Raw genomic sequence first — 14848 nt, forward strand, 5'->3', positions numbered from 1 at the left:
AGAGAGAGAGAGAGAGCTGGACCACACCGGCTCAGAGGATGTAGCTTCAAGCTGTGTTCGGGCGGGGAGGTGCACTTGCTCGACCTATATATTTTTTTGGTCAGCCCGGTATCTTGACACATGCGGAAACCCATCACTATGCTTAAGAATATCCAAGCCAAACCGAGAATGTCATGCATCCCATCTACAATTCCCACGGTGTTTATTGTAATGGAATCCGCACTCTCTCCCCAGAGAGACACATCCTGCTGACCTAATTCCAGAGTTTACAAGTTGACAAGAGTAAAGGCTTGGGGATCCCAGACATTGTGTTGGGGATACTACTGGAGTCTAACCAGCTAAAACCACACTTGTTTTGAAAGTGCTGTCTGGCAAACTTTCCCACTTGTTGATCAGTTAGGATCACCCTACCATACGTGGTTTGCAGGATAACGGGAGCTGAGTGGGAAGACTTGCTGTCCTCAGTGACTGGTCAGCCCTTCCAAGTCCAGCTGATGAGCCGGGCTGGACACTGTGGACCCGTCTGGCTCAGCAACTGGGCTCCAAGACGGCCGCAGAGGGCTGGCTTGATTCTGACATTCCATTGCCAAATATGTTACCTTGGAGCTAGTTCTACTCCAAGGAGACCTCACTTACCTCTCCCCCCAGAGGATTCTGTCTGTCTAAAGTATTTAGAAAGAGTTGGAATGTAAGATCGTTTAAAAAAAGGGTGACTTCAAAAGACATGGTGGTGGAACAGGCAGTATACAATTACATTTGTATTGCGCTTTCCACATCAGGAGGCTGTCTCAATACGCTTCTCATTTCTGGGGGCCACCCGAGTCGGGGTGGAATCCAAGGGGGGTGGGGAAGGGAAAGATGACCGAAAGCAGTCAAAGCAGTATGTTTTGAAACAAGCCTTGAAAGGGGAGGGAGGCAGTGCGTAGGCTATGGGCTGAAATGGCCTCTTTCCATGCTTAATATTTTCTATTTTAAAAAGTGAAAAAGACAGAAAATTTAAGTTGTTGGTTAATATCAAGATGACCACTTTCTAATTTCTGTCATAACAACAATTGGATTCTGTCCAGATTAAGAGAACACAATTTTAAAAGTAACCTTTTTTTTGGAAACTGGCTGAAAAAGGGGAAGTGGATGAAAAGGCTGCAGCAGTAGTTGATGAAGCCCAAAGTGGGCCTTAATGGATGGGCAGCATTGACACGAATGCCATAATTTCAGAGCCTATTGCAGAAATGCACATTATGTGGTATTTTTTTATTTTGGGCTGCGAGCACCGCTGGTTAGACCAGCATTTATTGTCCACCCTTTGTTGCCCTGAAAAGGTGGTGATGGTGGGCTATCTCTTTTAAACTGCTGCAGTCTTTGTGGCAATGGTGTTGGGTAGGGTGTTCCAGGATTTTAACCCAGCGATGGTGAAGGAATGGTGACACATGACCAAGTCTGGATGGTGAGTGACTTGGAAGGGAACTTGGTGGTGTTCCCATAATACTGCTGTTCTTTTTCTTTTGAATGGTGAAGGCCGCTGGGCAGTGTCAAAGGAAGTTAAGTGAGTCGCTGCTGTGCATTGAATGGATTAATATACACTGCAGCCACAGTGTGTCATGAGAGAGGGAGTTATCTTATTTTGCAGCAAAGATGCAAGCAAATTGCTTTCTCCTGCAAGGTATTCAGCTTCTCAAGTGTTGTTTTAGCTGCACCCATCTAGAGAAGTGATGAACATTCCATCATATTTTGTAATTTGTAGATGATGGAGAGGCCTTGAGGCGTTAGATGAACCACTCTAGATAGAATACCTAGCCTCTACTATGTCTTGTAACCAGGGTTTTGATGTGACTGTCTAAGTTAAGCTTCTTATCATTTGTGATTCATAGTATATAGATGATGCATGACTCAACCAACAAATTGCATTTATATAGCGCCTTTCACATTGGGAGGATATCCCAAGGCACTGGACAATGAAGGTTTTGCTCCTGAACTGTGGGTTGGGATCAGAGAAAATGGAGGAAGGAAGGAAAATAACCAAAAGCACAGTTAAAAAAGGACTTGAGGCAGGCCTTGAAGGAGGCAAGGGAGGGGGCGAGGCTCCAGGATGAAGTTCCAGAGGGTGGGCAGCAAGGGTGAAAGACTCAACGATGGTTGTACTATGGAGATTAGGGGAAGGTGGCTGGGTTCTCTCTTGCTGGAGACGGCCATCACCTGGCACTTTTGTGCTATCAATGTTATTTGCCACATGTCAGCACAAGTCTTGAATGTTATTCAGGTCTTGCAGGTGGGCATGGACTGCTTCACGGGTGTTGGGAATGGAGCTGAACACTGTGGAATCATCAGCAAACCATAACTGTCCTAAACTTATGATGGAGGGAACATCATTGATGAGGAACCTGAAGATGTTTGGGCAAAGAACATTACCCTGAGGAACTACTGTAGTGATATCCTGGGGATGGGGTGATTGTCCTCTGACAACTACAACCTTCCTGTCTGGAAAGGTTTTCCACTGAACCCCATTGACCTCAGCTTTGCTGGGCTCCATGTTGTCATACTCAATCGAATGCTGCCATGGTATAGAACTGGCCGGATTGCAAGACGCCAAATCTAATTCAGTGATTCAGGTGAAGGTGAAACTTGGCTGGTTGTAACAGTTGAGAACACAAACTTCAGTTCATTCATATTATTTATTGGTCATTGTATCATTGTTTTTGTTGTCTAGTTTCATACACATATCTCCAAAATTAGTATTTTTAACAGCTCCTGGCCACTGAAATGAGGTGTATCCTGTTCAATCTCTCCTCTCCATCAGAGTACTTAAAGGGGATTCAACCATTTCCACTATTATGTCTATTCGATAGTTCACTAGATTATTAATCAGTCATCAGCAGGAAGAGGGCAGAGGTCTCACACCCTGAGGTAGAGAGCAGAATAAGAAGAAGCAGAAAAAACACTTGCCAAAACAAGCAGCCAGTTTATTAACACCCCACATATTGTGACCCTCTGCGTCCTTCCTTCAGACAATTCTGTATCCATTCCCAGGTCTTGCTTCCGATACCCAGTGACTTATCCTATTACTGATGGTCAAGCCCCCAACCACTGTATATGTTATTTTTAATTCCAATTTTACAAAATTTATATGCCCTTCTTCCTCATGAGGGGACAATTTTTGTGGTTTATTTTTAAAAAAATCCTGAATTGAGCTTGTGCAAATGCTACACAGATCAACTGACATCCAAAGCAATGGGGAGGGAGTGGAATGCAGCATCTGACTGTTATTATGTCTCTATCACAGATATTTATCACATTGACCAAAAATATAGTCATAAACAGTCAATATTTATCACTGTCTTCAGTGCTGGAACATCTCTTCAACATACCTTCCTGAAACTAGTGATAATTGTTTTAATTGCATTTTTGGTCAATTTGACAATTATCACCAGTGTTAATATCACATGCCATATATTTACCTCTAGAGTTCAGATTTCATTTATTACAACACCTTGTGAGAAATTAAACTGAGGTCCCATCTGCCTGTTCAAGAGCACTTTAAAGATCCCATGACACAACTTGAAAAGAGAAGTGAGTTTATCCCGGTGTCCCAGCCAACAATCCCCCAAATACATTAAATTGGTCATTCGTTTCATGGCTGTTTGAGAGACACTGCTGTGCGCAATTGGGCTGCTGCATTCACCTACAAATATACAATCATTCCACTTCACAGTAAATCCTGTGAAGTGCTTTGAGACATCCTCAAAGGCGCAATACCAAATGCAAGGATTATATTGCAAATACAACCACTACCTCTGAAATGGTGCCAGGCTACACGTGAGCAGCAAAAACAGCTGCAATGTATTCAGCCGCTACTCCAGGGAAATGTTACTTGCTATGGAGTGCTATTTTGCTTATAATTGCTGCACATATTTTTTCTACTTGGAAGACTGATAAAATAGCAATTTGTCGATTGACTTTAACCCACATTAAGGAGAGCTGACAGGATTCATATTACATCAGTTGTCCAGTATATTAGCCAATAGCCACATGTGGCTAATTGGGAATCCAGATGTGGATCTAAATTCTTGTGTATTGGATGGAAACTGCACTCTCCTTGAAGGCATGCTTACCTAATTCCAGAGAGTATTAGGCACAGTTTGGCAAGAATCAAGGCTTGGGGACTCCAGAGTGTGCATTGGGGCACTGCTGGAGTTTAATCATCTAAAGCACATTGCTTGCCATTGAAAGCACTGTCTGGCAAGCTTCCAGTTGCTTGTCCAGCTAGGACTACCACCCTATCTGTTAGGGCTTTGGCTGCAGGGTTAACGGGAGCTGAGTGTGAAGAGTTCCTGCCCCAGTGTCTGGTCTGCCCCTCCAAGTTCTACCAATGAGCCAAGCTGGATGGGCTGTCATCAGCAGTGCTGGAATACTATGGACCTGTTTGGCTTAGGAACAGGGCAACCAATACCACCACAGAAGTTTGACTTGATTCTGACTTTCTGTTGCAAAGCATGTCGCCTTTGAGGCAGCTCAGTTCCAAGGAGAAAAAACATCCCAGCCCCCTCCACACACCCCGGAAGATTGTCATTAGGTGGCCTCCTGTGTATTCCTAATTCCTGATCATTATTCCTGTGTGGCAAGGAGAACATTTGCAAAACGTTCCCTAAGGAGAATAAATTATTTGGATAAAATTCATGAGGGCCATAGTGCGTGAAATATATAGACTTGATAGAATGAAAGCCCCTTCTTTTTTCATGTTTCCTTACATTGTTAAATCAGATACAGTGTAGGTAGGGATAAGGGAACTGATTGGAGAAACCATGTTAAAATATCAATATGTAAATCAGTATGCTTACATCTCAGTCTTTATATGCAGAAGTCAGATGTTCTGTATCATGTTTTTAGTGTCATAAGGGCCCTACAGCCATATGTAAAATATTGGAAATGGTAAATATTACAGATCACTTCCCTTTTGAACACAATGAACAGTTATTCAGGCAACTCACTGCTTGGTTTCTAATCAAGGTCAAGTCCCATGACCATGACTAACCATTGTTTTTTCACTTACCTCAGTTTTCACTTACGTCAGTTCGGTTTGTGTCTAGATTGCCAGGTGGGTGATCCCATTGTCTGATTTACTCACACTTGAATCATGTTTCCTGTTGGGTAATCACTGTATAGTGCTGACATAGCGTTCTTACAAATTTCTGGGGTTAAGATTGTTCTGTATGCTTGTTTGAAAGAGATGGTTTAAGAGTTTAAGAATCATAGAATTATACAGCATAGAAGGACAGCCCATCGTGTCTGTGCTGGCTCTTTTGAAAGAGCTATCCAAATCAATCCCACTCCCCTGCTCTCTCCCCATAGCCCTACAAACTTGTCTTCCCAAATAATTATCTACTTCTCTCTTAAAAGTTGTTATCGAATCGACTTCCACCACCCTTTCATCAATGCATTTCAGATCAGAGCAACTCATTGTGTAAAAACATTTCTCCTCATTTCCCCTCTGTTTCTTTTAACAACTATTTTAAATTGGTGTCCTCGAGTTACTGATCTATCCACCAGTGGAAATAGTTTCTCCTTCTTCACCCTATCGAATCCCCTCATAATTTTGAAAACTTCTATTAAGTCTTCTCTTAATCTTTTCTGCTTCAAGGAGAATAATCCTAGCTTCTCTAGCCTCTCCTGATAGCTGAAGTCCCTCATTCCTGGTACCATCCTGGTAAATCTCCTTTGCACCTTCTCCAATGCCTTGACATCCTTCCTAAAGTGTGGTGCCCAGAACTGAACACAGTACTCTAGCTGAGGTCTAACCAGTGTTTTATAACAACAACAACAAAATTACATTTATAGAGCGCCTTTCACGTCGGGAGGATGTCCCAAAGCGCTGAACAGTCAGGTGTCGGGGCCCAAGCATGAGGGAGGGGTGGTGTAGGGGTGAGGGAAGGCAGAGAGGTGGGAGGGAGACCAAAGGCACGGTCGAAGAGAAGGGTCTTGAGATTGGCCTTGAAGGAGACAAGGGAGGAAGCGAGGCGAAGGGAACGTGGGATGGAGTTCCAGAGTGTGGGGGCTGAAAGCTGATGGTAGGGCGGGTCGGACGGGAGACATGGAGCAGGCCGGAGCCTGATGAATGGAGTGAGCAGGCAGGTTGGTAGGGAGTCAGCAGGTCAGAGAGGTAGGAGGGGGCAAGGCCTGGATGGCCCTAAAGGTGAGGTCGAGGATCTTGAACTCGATCCTTTGGGGGATGGGGAGCCAGTGGAGTCGGGCAAGGGTGGGAGTGATGGGGTCACGGAGCCTGGTGCGTGAGAGTACACGACCTGCAGAGTTTTGGAAGAATTGGGAAGGACGATGAGGAGGGAGTTCCCGCATTCAAGCCTTGAGGTGACGAATGCATGGGTGAGGGTTTCGGCAGCCTGAGGGATGAGGCAGTGGCAGAGTCTGGCAATGTTGCGGAGGTTCCTGACTGGTTTAGCGAAGTTGAGTGTGCAGCCGTGGAGGCTGATGCTGCCAGCGCCTGAGGTGCGGAATTAGGAGGGCCTCAGGTTCATCATAAGGTTCATCATAACTTCCTGACTTTTGTATTCTATGCCCCTATTTATAAAGCCTAGTATCCCATATGCTTTTTAACTGCTTTATCTATCTGTCCTGTCACCTTCAAAGATTTACTCAAGAGTTCAAGATATGAACTCCCAGGTCTCTCTGTTTCTTGACCCCTTTTAAGATTCTACCATCTAGCTTATATTGCCTCTCCTCATTCCTTCTCCGAAAAAGCATCAGTTCGCATTTATCCACATTAAACTTCATCTGCCACCAGTCTGTCTGAAGGAAAATTTGGTAAAATTTTACCAGTCTGTCTATGTCCCCTTGCAGTTTGCTACTATCCTCCTCAATGTTTATTATTTTTCCAAGCTTAGTATCATCTGCAAACTTGGAAATTGTACTCCCTACACCCAAGCCAGGTCATTTATATAGATCAAAAACAGCAGTGGTTCCAATATCATCCCCTGGGGACACCACTGCACACTTTCTTCCAGTTAGAAAAACAACTGTTAATAATAATAATGATAATAAACCTTGCATTTGATATAGCGCTTTTCACATCGGGAGGACGTCCCAAAGCGCTTTACAGAACACACTGTAAAGTGAATTGACTGTATATTTGTGGGCGAACGCGGCAGCCAATTGCGTACAGCAATGTCCCATAAACAGTCGTAGATTGAAAATGACCAATTTTTATTGTTTTTGGTTTTTGGAGGGATTATTATTAGGCTCTGTGTGGAGTAAGGAAACTTGCCCAAGGTTTCGCCCTCTGCCTGGAATTGAACTCGGGTCTCTCGCTTGCAAAGCGAGTGCTCTAACCACTGAGCTACAGGATCCCACCACCACTCTGCTTTCTGTCTCCCAGCCAGTTCTGTATCCATGCTGCCACTGTTCCTTTAATACCGTGCGCTTCTGTCTTGCTTACAAATCTCTTATGTGACACTTTATCAAATGTCTTTTGAAAATCCATATAAACAACATCAACTACACTACTTTCATCCACCCTCTCTGTCACTTCATCAAAAAACTCTTATCAGGTGTGTTAGACACAATTTGCCTTTAACAAATCTGTGTTGGCTGTCCTTTATTAACTCATATTTTTCTAAGTGAACATTTATTTTATCCCAGATTATACTGTCTAGAAGTTTCCCCAGTACTGACGTTAAGATGACTGGCTAGTTCCCAGGTTTATCCTTTTGCCCCTTTTTGTATAAGGGAGTAACATTTGCTACCCTCCAGTCCTCTGGCACTACCCCAGTGTCCAAGGAGGATTGAAAGATTGTGGCCAGAGCCTCCGTTATTTCCACCCTTATTCCCTCAGTAACCTTGGATGTATCCTGACGGGACTGGGTGACTTATCTACCTTGAGCACCATCAACCTTTAGTACCCCCACCCCACCCCCCCGGTTTATTATTATCTTATCCAATTTCTCTACCCTCTCCTTCGATACTGTGGCATTGGCTCTTCATTTGTAAAGACAGATGCAAAGGACTCATTCAGTACATCAGCCATGCCCTTTGCCTCCACAAGAAGATTTCCTCTTTGGTTCCTAATTGGATCCACTCTACCTTTGACTCAACTTTTATTCTTTATGTGGGTATAAAATACACACGTATGTTACCTGCTAATCTTTTCTCATACAATCTCTTTGCCCCTCTTATTTCCTTTTTCAGTTCTCCTTTGTACTATCTATATTTGTTTGATTATCTGCTGTGTTTTGGAGCTGGCATTTATCATAAGCCTTTTTCTGTTTTATTTTAATCCCAATTTCCTTATTCATCCAGGGAGGTTTGGATGCCCTACCTTTCCCATTTGTGGGAATGTATTTGTTCTGTTCCCAAACTGTCTCATCCTTGAAGGCTTCCCATTGCTCGCTAGCTGTTTTACCTGCCAATCTTTCCAGTCCACCTTGACTAAATCCCTTTTTAACTCACTGAAATTAACCTTCTTCTGATCCAGAACATACTGATCCAGAAAGTTATCCTGCACACATTTCAGGAATCCTTCCGCCTCCTTGCCCTTTACACAGTTATTTTGCCAGTCATTTGGAAGCTAACAGCAAACAGCAAAAGCATATGTGTAAAAATGATAATCTGAAAATTAAGGAACTACAATAAACTGACTTCAAAGTTAAGGATGACATCAATGGTAGGGGTAAAACTCAATATCAGTCATAGTTATAATTATTTTTTATTTAATTAACCTTGCATTTGATATATTTCACTTCTTCGAGATATCTCAAAGTGCTTCACAGAATATACTGCAAAGTGTAGTGACTTTTTTTTGTGGGAGAAACCCAGCCGCCAATTGCACACAACAGTGTCCCACAAACAGTCATAGATTGAGTTACCAGATTTTTTTTAGGGTTTAAAACCCCCGGAATAGCAATCTGCCAATTGACTAACAACCAGGTTCCTAATTATTGCTAGGTAAACATGTGTGTGGAGTAAGAAATAACATGTTGGCCTGCCCGGGAATCGAACCCAGATCCTCTCAGTTGCGAAGTACTGAGCTACAGGACTCCACATAGAACAGAAAGGAGTAACGGGAGCAGATTGACAGTGCTCTGCTTGACCCTCAATTACACTTCAAATCCCACATCCAATCCATTATTAAGAGCATCTTTTTCATCAACAGAGCACTGCCCATATTTGCTCTTATCCCACCATAACTGTTGCTAAAACTCATTCATGTCCTTGTCACTTCAAGAGCAGTCATTTGCAAAGCACTCCTTGCCAGCCTCCCTAGCTCCATAAAATCTAGCTCATTCAAATTTCTGCAGGACGTATTCTATCCTGCACTGGACTCTTCACATTTATTATCAGCCACCTTACTCCTAACCTCTGAAATTCAGCCTCTAGTTCAAATCTCTTTGCCTTGCTGCATCTTTCTCTGCCTTCAAAACTCTCTTTGAAAACATTGCTCTTCGACCCCAGCTTTAGCCAAAATCTCAATTTTTTCTCCTCAATGCTGCCCATTATTTATGTCTAGAATTTCAAGGCATTCATTCCACATGAAAGATACAAATTAAGTGCAAGTTTTTGATGTTGTTCTTTGTCAAGATCATCAAGATTCGAGTCAGAGGAGAAGAATAAACCAAATACATCAGCTTTCTCGTTCTCTTTGTACATACATGTGAAAAAAATTATTAATATTACTTTGAATAACAATGGGTGGTATTACGCTACTGATATCTAGATTAACAAAGCTGCTCCAAAAATAAAACTTTGGGGTTCTTTCAGCTATGAATCTCATCTGCAAATGTCACATATATGGTTCTAGTTTGAAAATGTATAAAATATATTTGTTATCCAGACATGTAAAATCTTGCATGCACCAGTACACAATGTGATAATCCAACATTGTTCTACCAATACTAATTATTTTGCTTGTCTTCTGCAAGGTACAAAGATGATCAAATGTCAGGATTATTAAAGAAAGTGGCCGGGCCACCGCACTCTGTTTCAATTTATAAAATCACTAGACTCACATCATGGGAAACAAAAACAGAGCCCCTTCATCATAGACTCGAAACGTTGACCCACTTTCCTTTCTCCATAGATGCTGCCTAACCTGCTGAGTGTTACCAGCGATTTCTGTTTTTGTTTCAGATTTCCAGCATCTGCAGTATTTTGCGTTTTTTTTCACATCATGGGAAATTCAACATAAAATATTAGCTTCCTTTTACCTGCATTTCAAAATATTACTTCAACATGGCATGACTCTGAGACACTAAAAAAGAATAGATAACTCCCTTTCAGGATTATGAAAAAATTGTGTGTAATGTTCTCTGAAACTATCTCCGAAAATTCCTTTGCCTGTGACTTCATTTTCTGCCTTCAAACGCTCTTAAAATGTATCTCTTTACGCATTAATAATAATTTCTTTTGATATGGCATCTTATCAATGTCGTTGAAATGGCTTAAAGAATTTCAGTGATTTTACAGTGAGGTGTAATGACTGTAGGAAACCTTTGTAGGAAACCTCTCTATTTAACCTTGTTTTTTGCTCAGCACCCTCAAATTCTATCTCCCTCCTTCCATGAGCCACCCCTGTTGCCTTTGATAAGTTCTTTGAAATGTTCATCCTACAAGGAAATAACAGTGCACATTTTTGTTGTTGATTACATTTCTCCTCTAAATAATCTGTTTATTCTGCTTGATCCAAAATGTAATATATTAAAGGGAGATAGAACTATTTAACACATATAAATATTAGAAGTTTGGTTATAAGAGCAGAATAAGCAGCTCAGTAATTACATGCAGGTGTGTCTGGAGATCTTGTAACTGCTGATTTTTACTAAATGTTTCGAAATCTGGGTTTGTCTTTGTCCGCCGACTCAACTGTGGATTGATTTCCTACTAAAATTGGTCCAGAGAGCGACACATTTCACTAGCTATTTGATTTCAAAAACAATTTGCAGCCAAGTTGTCTGTTTTAATATTTCTCATGTGGGATCACTTTTTTTTAACCAAAAGAACTATAAATTTAGGATTTGGGAAAAATGGGAAAACTGTAAAGCTAATTTTCTGCATTTGCAATATTCTCATTAATTTCACACTTTCTAAGACAAAACCACCTAAAATTGCAGATGGCATCAGGATTCACTACATTTGCAGAAATCTTGCATTAGGAACATTGTAACAGGAGGAACCATAGAATATATAGCACTGAAGTAGGTCATTCAGCCCATCATGCCTGTGCTGGCTCTCTAAAAGAGATATCCATGCATTCCTTTCTCTAGCCCTGTCCTTGTTTTGTTTTATATTTCTCCTTTCCAGATATTTATCTAATTTCATTTTAAAAGCTAATATTGATTCTACCTCAACCATGGTTCCAAGAAGCATATTCTATATATCTCTCTGTGTAAAAAGAAATCCCTGTAATCTCTCCCTCAGTTGTTTTAGTATTTACCTTAAATCTATGCCCTCTAGTTCCAACTAGTGGAAATAATTTCACCCCGTTCACTTTATCAAATTCCCCCATAATTAAAAAAACTCTATAGGTCTGCTCTTTTCTAAGAAAAACAGCCCCAGTTAAATTCAATTGCTCCTTATGAGTAAAAATGTAATTCCTTGGCATCGTCTTGGTGAATCTCTTCTGCATTCTTTCTATAGCCTTGAAATACTTGAGGAGGTGGCCATTCAGCCCATTGAGCCTATTCTGTCTATTTATTAGATCATAGCAGATATTTTAATCTAAATGTCTCAGTATCTTTACTTCCTGAGGAGATCTCCTTTCTATCTTTTAAACATCCCTATTGATTCTGCTTCTACATCCTTCTGGAGCAGTGCATTTACTATTAGCTGGTGAACTATACAGTTGGCTTAGCCCGTGATAGACCTATAAAATAACATCATTTGAATTGCTGGGCATGACAACTGGGGAAAAAGTGTAACAACCAGCTGCTGCAATTTAACATCATGTGGGTATGATTCAGGCTGGAAAAACAAGGCTTGGGCAGTGCAAACTGTTACAAAATATGATTTGAACTCACCACTTACATTTCAGACTTATTATGTTCTTCATAAACCGCCAGAAGATACTTTGACGTGTGATCCTGATAAGGTTACAACCTGAATCTAATCTCACAGGCCTACTATATATAATGAGAGTGAAAACCATCAAGCTATGCGACTGATTTTTGTTGTTCTCCCAGGTCAGGGTCAAATGTTTCCTTACACTGCATGAGTTTTCCTTGATCATTTCCCATACTGTCTATCGCCTCGGGATACGTTGGTATATTTCCACCAGCAAGCTAATGTTCCAGAAGGTTCGATAGTTAAATGGTTAAAAGTGGCTTTGCTGAACAGGTTGAAGTTAGCTTCTGATTATATTTCATATTTTCTTGGGAATATGTTAACTCCTCTGAGATAATGAGTAATCAGGTCCTTGAGCATAGATGTAAGAACAATGGACCACAGAAAGAAAAGATTGCAGCCTCAGACACCTGTCTATCTCAAGGCTGAGAAACAAGCAGCTGTAGAAGGCTGCCCAGAAGTCGTCCATATCGCTCTCTGTGCAAAGCAGTTTGCGAAGGGTGGGGGTTATTTCTGTGACAAAGGGAGGTGGAGTTAGAAACACATAAGAGATATAACTTGGAAATAGTTGGAGTTGTGTAGAGGGTCAGCGCACTTCCCAGTGGAATCGATATCGATTCTACTTTATCTATGTATATGTACAGGGTTAAGGGAATTTACCTCCAGTAAGAAAGTGACCATAAAAAGTGAAAGAAGAGGAGTAGTGAGTAATATGATTTTGATTCTGTCTGTTGCTTAGTGTATCTGTATAAGGGATACAGTGTAGCTGATTTGTCTGTTCAAACGTTAATAAAACCTATATTTGAAAGTAATGTGGTGTCAGGTAAATTTGTCTACAACAGCAAACAAGTATCGACACAATTAAATTGCTATGTTTTGCTAAATACAACAACTTGCATTTAGATTTAGTAGTGAAGACAATCTAGTGCGTTTCAAATATTTGATTTTGCATAATTTGACAGGCATAGACAACTCACCGCATGATTTTAGAATGAGAACAATTTGCATTTATGTAGCATCTTCACATGGGGTAGCATATTTGAGTACTTAACAATGGTAGAGCCTGACGCCGAGCTGGGAGAAAGAGGTGACCGTAGAAACAACAACAAAATTACATTTATATAGTGCCTTTCACATCGGGAGGACGTGCCAAGGCGCTGGACAGACAGTTACGGACCTGAGCTGAGGGTCGGGGTGGGGGAGAGGGGAGCACTGGAGGGAGATCGAAAGCACGGTCAAAGAGGAAGGTCTTGAGTTGGGTCTTGAAGGTGGCGAGGGAGGGGGTGAGACGGAGGGACTGCGGGATGGCGTTCCAGAGGGTGCGGGCAGAGTGGCGGAAGGCCCGCCCGCCAATAGTGGGGCGAGCGAGGCGGGGGATGTGAAGCAGGCCGGAGCCCGCTGAGCGGAGGGAGCGAACAGGATGGTAGGGGGTTAGGAGATCGGAGAGGTAGGGGGGAGCAAGAAAGGTCTTCAGGTGCGAACTGACCACGTGCAAAGAGGTGCCAGGTGGAGGAATTGAGGCAAGGAGTTCCAGAGTTTGGTGGCATAGTGGCCGAACGCACGCTCCTGATGGCGGACTGGAGGGGACGAGGTACGTGCAAAGGCTGGAGCCTGAAAATTAAATTGATATTATAGAAATCTAGAAAAACGAAACAATAGTAAGCCCCCACCCCCTTTTAGTTCATCAATTTTTACAATTTTTCATGTGTGACTTTACATGTTTCCCAAGTGAAATATAGCTATGTGACATCTGTTGTACTGCAGTGCATGTTCCGAATTTGGAAATGGAATATTTAAATGCAGTATTTAAATAGTCCTGCAACTCATCCTAGTCATTGGGTTCAGAGATATTTCACTCTTCACCGTTGTTGGTGACTATCTCTATGCGGCCAATCTATCTTTCAATGGTGTCTAATCCACTCCATTCTCCTGTGGCTGTGATTCCAAACAGATGAATGACCGACGTTACGTACATTTTTCTGACCTGAGTTAAATGTCTTTTCCTTTCCCTGCGCCATCTCATCCTCCTGTGCTGTCCCTTCCTTCCTCTCTCGGCATCTTCCCCTTCGTTCTCTTCCTCTCTTCTCTCTCTCTCTCTCTCCCTCTTTGCCTCTTCCTTCCTCCTCTCTGTCTCTTCCTATCCTTTCCCTCCAGTTTTCTTCCTCTCTCCTTTCCTAAGGACTTCTTCAAGCGCTCCGGGACGCTGCCCTGCGTGAGGGGCGCTGTTGTTGTTTCCCCTTCTTTTCACCCCTCTCTCTCCGCTCTTCTTCTCTCTCCCCTCACCTTCTCTCTCTCTCTTTCCTCTCTCTCCACTCTTCCTCTCTCTTCTCTCCACTCTTCCTCCCTTTCCTTTCCTCTCTCCAGTCTTCCTCTCCCTCTCTTTCTTTCCACTCTCTCCACTCTTCCTCTCTCTCCACTCTTCCTCTCTCTCCACTCTTCCTCTCTCTCCACTCTTCCTCTCTCTCCACTCTTCCTCTCTCTCCACTCTTCCTCTCTCTCCACTCTTCCTCTCTCTCCACTCTTCCTCTCTCTCCACTCTTCCTCCCTTTCCACTCTCTCCACTCTTCCTCTCTCTTCAGTCTTCCTCTCTCTCTCTCTCTCTCTCTCTACTCTTCCTCTCCTTTCTTCTCGCTCTACTTTTCCTCTCTCTCCACTCTTCACTCTCAACTCTTCCTCTCTCTCTCTCTCTCTCCTCCTCCTCCTCCTCGCGCATTCAGGGGTTAACGGCCACTCGTTCTCTCGCGCGCGCGACACACACACACACACACACACTCGCGGCGGCGGGTGCGGG

The 14848-nt window shown here is 42.6% G+C and overlaps 2 protein-coding genes across 3 annotated transcripts in view; one reads left to right on the forward strand and one right to left on the reverse strand.

Annotated features, from left to right (window-relative positions):
- rnf6 (ring finger protein (C3H2C3 type) 6) overlaps positions 1-14132 on the reverse strand; it is a 39132-nt gene extending 25000 nt beyond the window's left edge. The window contains exon 1 of the mRNA XM_007900626.2: positions 14042-14132. Within this exon, the coding sequence (XP_007898817.2) occupies positions 14042-14080 (39 nt within the window). The 5' untranslated portion in view covers positions 14081-14132. The remainder of the gene's footprint in view (positions 1-14041) is intronic.
- The window catches only part of cdk8 (cyclin-dependent kinase 8), a 63773-nt gene continuing 62413 nt past the window's right edge, over positions 13489-14848 (forward strand). For both annotated transcript variants that reach the window (XM_007900631.2, XM_007900634.2), the window contains exon 1: positions 13489-13648. The gene's annotated coding sequence lies outside the window, so the exon portion shown is untranslated. The remainder of the gene's footprint in view (positions 13649-14848) is intronic.

The sequence above is a fragment of the Callorhinchus milii genome, unplaced genomic scaffold, assembly GCF_018977255.1.
Source record: "Callorhinchus milii isolate IMCB2004 unplaced genomic scaffold, IMCB_Cmil_1.0 Scaffold4, whole genome shotgun sequence".
In the NCBI taxonomy this organism is placed as follows: Eukaryota; Metazoa; Chordata; class Chondrichthyes; order Chimaeriformes; family Callorhinchidae; genus Callorhinchus; species Callorhinchus milii.